Source organism: Humulus lupulus, chromosome X (genome assembly GCF_963169125.1).
Source record: "Humulus lupulus chromosome X, drHumLupu1.1, whole genome shotgun sequence".
NCBI classification, from domain to species: domain Eukaryota; kingdom Viridiplantae; phylum Streptophyta; class Magnoliopsida; order Rosales; family Cannabaceae; genus Humulus; species Humulus lupulus.
This window is the reverse complement of record NC_084802.1, coordinates 49,261,688-49,269,046: the sequence shown is the minus strand read 5'-3', so window position 1 is coordinate 49,269,046 and position 7,359 is coordinate 49,261,688. Positions and strand designations below refer to the sequence as shown.

Below are 7,359 nucleotides of genomic sequence, written 5' to 3'. Positions count from 1 at the left end.
GTTAACGATGGGTAGCTACAGAAATTGTGTTTTAGTAACCTTAGACAGTTTCGTCACAAATTTCTTTTCCACGTAGTTAACGATGTTAAGGGTGGGTAGCTACAGAAACTCTATCTTGTTACCTTTGATAGTTTTGCCGTAAAAAAAAATTGGGTAATAAATTGTTACAAACCAAAAACCTTAAGTAGCTTCAGCACAAATTTTCCTACATATAATTATAGATATATTATAATTATATTAGATAGAACGATCTCGACGTTGGAAATAGAGCTAGCAACAGCCAGAACAACGACAATGAGAAGTTTCAATACGACACCATAAAAATGAAATAAAATATATCAAAATAGTATAAAGGAACAAATCCACGTAAGTTCGTAAAAAAGAAAGTTTTTAAACATAAAGAGTATATAATGTAAATTATCCCTTTCATAAAACTATTAAAAATTAATAAATTCCTATGCATAACTAAACACAAAAAATTCTTAAAAAAACACAAACTGATATTCCCATTAGAGAATTATTACTATTATTAGATACAAGTAACGTGCAATGTGCAATGTGCACGTTTATTTAGTTTTATTTATAGAATTTATTAATTATTTTTATTAAATTTATATTAATGTGATATAAATTTTGAAATAGATATCTTATTTTAATTAAATAATTTATTTATTCTTGTTTAAGTTTATCTTTGTTCTAGTTTTTGAATTTGGGAGTGACAACAAGATTATATATTATATATTTAATGTAATATTAAATAGTATACTTGGATTTTAAATTTAAGTTTCTTGCTAATTTTTTTTTTTTAAAGAAAACAATTTGTTGCTAATTCACAGTAGAGTATATTATATATTTAACATGATATTATTCTAATAACTGAGTTTAAGTTTAAGTAAATATAAAACGTATGATTTTATTATTTTTAAATAATTATCATTGTAAAATATCTCGAAAATACCATATTTTAATTTGTTTAATTATTTATTATTTTAAAATAATTATCATTGTAAAATATCTGAAAAAATATCATATTTTAATTTATTTAATTATTTATTATTTTTAAATAATTATCATTATAAAATATCTCAAAAATATCATATTTTAATTTTTTTTAATTATTTATTTTATTTTATTTAAATATTTACAAACTACCATTAAATATAAGAATATTCTGTTAAATATCATAATATTCCATTAAAGTTAACATTAAAAAAATAAAAAACTGTTAAAACCAATAATTTCTGTTATCTACGCACTTATTATATAGAAGAGATATAAATTTTCAAACTACCAGTTTGGATATTGCTTTTATATTATTATGTAAAAAAAATTTGAAGAGTGAAAAATAGCATATATTATTTCAAGAGATAAATAGATACAAAATAATAATTTTGTGTGAATATTTGAGAATTGAAGGGTAAGTTTAAAAAAAGAAATAATATAATAAATTAACTATACGAACAAAAAAAAAAAAAAAAAAGCCATTTTGCTCTAACTTTTAATTTGAGGACGTTTATCTTTCTAATGCGCTCATTTAGGGCCATGTAATGTAATTTCTCAAAGTGACAATTAGGATTAAGCACCCGGCCCTTTGAAGTTTTAACATCAAAATCGAAAAAACAAAACAAGCCCTCAACCAAACGGTCTCATATACTTTTAGTCTGCAATTAGGATTAAGCACCCATGGATCATTGTAACAAGGAAGGGGATTTCATTGTAACAAGGAAAGGGATTTCTCGAACAGATTATAGCATCAATATGTAAACGTCACTAGCTCACTGCGGTACTTCATGTAGTTACTCTCCCAAATCAAATTGCTCCCTCGCCTGATCTTGAATTTGATAAATTCTTCAAGCAACTGGGATTGTTTTTCCCCTTTTCATTACCCTGTTGAATATGATCGAAAAGCAGTTTGGTCAATTGTGGTATGGACGACTTCTTACAAAATGGCATATTAAGGTTGTAAAACTAATGGAAGGAGAAAAAAGAAAACGATATGAACCTGCTTGAAGACTAATATATATATATGGCTATCCTTACAGATAGTATAATTTAGTCAAACATAGTTTTAATGAATTGATGGGGTTTGTAGGATGAACATACTCAATAATAACAATAAATATCAAATTTTGGAGAGGATGAGCTACCTCAAACATCATCGTATGCCCTGAAATGCTGTGACCCGAGGTAGACATGTGAAATGTGTTTCATCTTTGGCCAATCTTCACCACTATCTTTCTTGCAGCGCTCCTCCAAACATGGACATTCTCGGATTGAAAGATGTTGAAGGAAACTCAAGCACTTGAATCCTCCAGGAAGAGAAGTCAAATTGTGACAATCTGATAATGACAGAGATCTGAGCGAGGTAAGATTAGCTACCCACTCTGGCAAAGCTTGCAGGCCAGGGCATCCACGTATTTCCATGTTTTGTAATGCAGTGACATATTTTAACCCCTCCGGTAGACACATTAGTTCCGGACAGTTCAAGATCGACAAACTCTTGAGCGCAGATAGATCTCGCCAATCAGTAGGCAAAGAATTCAATTTGGGACAGTACATGATAGTTAAATGCTCAAGGGCTACAAGGGATTGCAACCTCCATGACAATGTTGTAATGTTGTTGCAATTCTCAATTGATAATGATCGAAGAGAGATCAACCCTTCCATACTTTCAGGCAAAGAGATGAGGTTGTGGCACTCTATTATCTCCAATGACTCAAGTGCAGTGAGGTTTCCTAGTCCTTCTGGCAATGAAAGTAGCTCACCACACCAGCTAATTGTTAATGTTCTTAACTTGACAAGTTTTTTTAAATTTGGAGAGATGGAGCGAAGCCTCGGACAAGAACTGATTTTTAGAAACATCAGAGGAGCATTATTTTGAAGCAAAAGATCTAAAAAGACCAACTGCTCTGGAAATTCTTCAAGGATAAGGTTGGTAAGAGAAGTTAAATTCAAAGCTGATCGCAGTACAATATCACTGCAACAACGAAGCTCTAGATGCTGTAGTGATGGAAATGATGGCATGTTATTCAGTCTCAAGCATTTATTAACTGAAAGTCTGACCAGGGAAGGGAACCCTTGTCCTCCATTAGCAGTCCACCAATATTCTAAATTGGGAAGATCTGTAAGGGTTAATTCTTTAAGTGACGGAAATGCTACGCTAGTGCCTTCACCATAGAATTCACTACCAATATTCTTCACTGCATCCATTCCTTGCATGCAGAGAACCTTAAGAAATGGAAGTTGACCTAATGTGGGGAGCTGTTTGCATCTTCTGCAGTTAACTAGAGTAACTTCAGTTAGATTTGGGACTTTAAGAGCTCCAATCCACCTTGGGAAGCAACTGCCTTCAAACCCTTTAATAGACAACACTTTCAGATATTTGTGTGGTTGGAGGAAATTAAGAACTTCCGTTTCTAGTGGGGCATCATAATCACTGTTCCTGTTTAAACCATTGTCATCACTTCCCCAAGATAGACACAAAGATTGTAGGTTTCTTTTACTTGTTAAATCAGCTTTCCTTGCTTCTGATGCATCCTTCACATTCTCCAATTGTCTAATATTTAGATCACCACCGAGGTTTAAAAATTGGAGCTGTTTAAGTTTTCTATCTGCTTCCTTTCCTACTATAAACATTGAGAGTGTCTGAAGATGTATCAGTTTTCCAATATCAGGTGGCATTTTCGTTATTCTGTAGCAACCATTTATTATGAGATGTCTCAGTTTAGACAAATTTGCCAGGCGACTAGGCAATTCAGTGAGATTGTAGCAATCACAAAGGTTCATAACCTGTAAATTAACAAGCTTGCAAACACCTTCGGGTAATGTTTGGATGCGAGTATTAGAGAGGTCAATAAACTTCAGAAATACAAAGGAGGAAATTGATTCATGTACCAATTTGATGCCACTTCCACTTAAATCCAGGACTCGAAGATATCTAAAACTTGAAAATACACCAGAAGGTACTCCCCCAAGGTTGCCTTTGGGAATCAATAAGATGAGAGTTCGCAACTTTTTTGCTTCGTACAAAGCTTCAGGAATTGTATGCAATTCCAAATTACAAACCACTGATGAGTGACGAATATTTGAGTGATCTCTATAGGTACTATCATGTTCCATTGTCATGAAATCACTTCCTACAACAGATTGTGCAAGATCATGAATGAGATCATGCATTTTGCATTCAATTATATTCCCATTGTCACTTTTCTGGATATCTTGAAAAAAGAACATCCAAACTAAATCACTGAAATACTCATTGCCAATAAATTCTAAAGATTTTTTTCCTTCTTCTGACCGAATAAAGCCTGCTGCTATCCACAGATGGATTAATTTCTCCTTCTTGATTACATAGTTTTTAGGAAATATTGAGCAATAAGCAAAGCATCCTTTCAGATGAGGCGGCAAATGACTGTAACTCAACCTTAGTGCAGGCAGAGCTCCATTTTCACTTTCGGACATATCCCAAACACCACTCTCCGCAACGAATAACCATTCTCTTTCTTCCCTTTTGAAACGCATTAGGCTTCCCAAAGTCTTCACTGCTAAAGGAACACCAGCACACCTCTTCACTATTTGTTTACCAATGGAGAACAAGTTTGATCTATCTTCTTCATTGCAGCCAAAAGCTCGTTGCTTAAACAAATCCCAGCCACTTTCCTCAGACAAACCTTTTAAAGGATAGATACAAGTAGTACCCATTATAGATGCAACTTTTTCACTGCGACTAGTGACAAGAACTGAGCTTCCTTCTCCACCACATCTCAACATCTTCAGCAATTCATCATATTCACTTTGATCTTCATTCCACACGTCATCTAACACAAGCAAGTACCTCTTCCCCTTCAACAACTCCCGGAGCTGAAATTGAAGAACATCCATTCCTAGAAACTCGTACTTACTCCTACTTGATCCTTCAATAATTGAAATCATGATTTTTTCCAAATCAAACTCATCATTCACACAGACCCAGATCCTCAAATCAAAATGTTTTACTACCCTCTCATCATTATAAGCTAACTGAGCAAGTGTCGTTTTACCAAGACCGCCTAAGCCAACAATAGAAACAATCAAAACATCCCCATGACTCCTACAACTCCTGTCGTTTGAGAGAAACAGCTTCACTACCCCCTCTTTGTCCTCGTCTCTACCAAAAACCTCAGATTCAATTATGAAAGATCCAGTTTGCCTTCCTCGCTTATTCTTATACCCTTTATTACTAACTACCCACTCTCTAAGATTAAATGTAGATTTCTCTTTAACCAAATTCTCTAACGCCTCCTTAACTTGGTACAATTTGGCTAACCAATCATTATAGTTCAAAAGATTTCCAAAAGCGGAAGGGATCAGGTTACTCACCTGCTCCAAATAGCTGTTTCCATTTATGGTCCTGGACAAAACAGCTTCAGCGGAAACCTCGTCAATCAAGTCTTCAATATCAGAAGCAACTTCTTTGAGCTCTTCCAGCCACAACCTCAAAGCTCGGTTATTTAATTGCTGCTCTTCGGCGTCGGCGAGCACCGCCTGAACCATGGCTAACGTTCGATATAACTTACCGACTTCGTTCTTGATATTATACAAATCTGAAACCTTTAAGAGAAACGGAGTGGCTAACTTGTCTAAGACTACTTCTATAATTGGGGAAAGAACTACGTCCGCCATTGTTGCCTGCTAGAGAAACTAGTGGTGCTATGATAGAATTGAGTTGAAAGTTGAAAGTTGAAAATTCTGTCACATGCTTTTCGCTGGCAAAAAAAAAATGAATATGTTATATATTTGATACAATTTTTATTATTATACTATAATTTAAAAAAATTTGGTAAAAGTTAATATTTCATTAGTGCTAATTGAAATTATAAAAAAATTAATAATTTTACTTTATATTTTATTGTTGATATTGTTGATAGATGAATATAATAATAAAGTAATAAAGTAAGAAATCTAACATTTAATACCATAAATATAAATAATAATAAAATAATAAAAATGATATAAAAGTAAATAAAAAATATAATATTTATGGTGATCCAAAATATGCATCATGTTATATTATATGCTAAATTTGGCCCAACTTTTATAACACTATTGGAGAATTTTTTTTGTAATATAAGCTATATTTTAACAATGAATCACTAATTTGACACTCTATTAAAGATGTTCTTAACTATTATAATTTGGTTTTTTTTCTTGAGATGGGTTGGAAATTTGGTTTTCATTTATGTCAAAATTTATAATTGCTTTATAGATCGATGAAATTTTTATCATGAACTGACTTCGGTACTCGTCAACTCCTCATTATATTGAAAATATTTGGTCAAATAAAGAAAAAATAATGGGTAAATATTATTTTGGACTTTGTATTTTGTAAAAGTTACCGATCAGACCACGTGTTATATTAAATGACAATTTGGATCCTGTACTTTGTAAAATATAACAAATTAATACCCTGGACTCAAATTTGGTCATACTATTTTCAAATATGACTAAATTGTCCTTAACTTTTTTAATTAATAATCTAATTAAATAATAAGACATTATTTTTTTTAAAATTAATTAAAAAACTATTTTAAATAATAAAAAATCAACATAAATATTTCCCTATTTTAAAAGTAAATAATCAAATTTAAATTAAAAACAATAAAAAAAAACTAAAAATATATAAAAACAATCGAATTAAAAAAAAAATCTAAAATACAATCGATTCATCATTGTTTTTTTCTTCTTCTTCTTCATCTTCATGTTCTTCATTTTCTAGTTCTTCCTCTTTCATAAAGCTGCTGCCTAGTAACCCGAAAGTTTAGCCATCTCTATTTTGCAGTTCTCAGCCCTATAAAATCATCCAAACACCCAAATACAGATTCAAAACATTCAGAGATTAAAAAAAAAATCAGAAATTGAAAGTTCTCAGCCCTAGAAAATCACCCAAACACCCAAATACAAATTCAAAACACTCAGAGATTAAACAAAAATTTTTTCTTTCAGAAATTGAAAGTTCTCAGCCCTAGAAAATCATCCAATCATCTAAACACCCAAATACAGTTCAAAACATTGAAAGATCACACAAAAAAAAATTTAGATTTGAAATCAACTTCGGATATAGCTACCGTGGTGGCCAAACGACCGACTCCAGCCTCGCCCAATGTTGGATTTAGTCTCGCCCATCATTCATTGACTCACATCTGCAGAAAGAAAAGAAGAAGAAGAAAAAAAAGTTGAAAGGACGTGCTCGAAGGAACTTGGGTCAGTAGTTGCAGAAAGAAAAGAAGAAGAAGTTGAAAAGCTCTCCATACCCGTTGCTATCGCCAGCCCAAATGTTGCGTTGCCCGGACTTGGGAGTTTCAGCAGCTGCCCATTCCCACT

The 7,359-nt window shown here is 32.5% G+C and overlaps 1 protein-coding gene across 1 annotated transcript; it reads right to left on the bottom strand.

Annotated features, from left to right (window-relative positions):
* Positions 1 to 1,550: 1,550 nt before the first annotated feature.
* On the bottom strand, positions 1,551 to 5,735 carry LOC133803508 (putative disease resistance protein RGA1). Its single transcript, XM_062241573.1, has 2 exons — positions 2,148 to 5,735; positions 1,551 to 1,887 (listed from the first exon to the last, which is right to left on the bottom strand). Exon 1 carries the CDS (start codon positions 5,659 to 5,661, stop codon positions 2,149 to 2,151), a length of 3,513 nt encoding a protein of 1,170 aa, XP_062097557.1. The 5' UTR covers positions 5,662 to 5,735; the 3' UTR covers positions 1,551 to 1,887; position 2,148.
* Between the last annotated feature and the right edge of the window lie 1,624 nt (positions 5,736 to 7,359).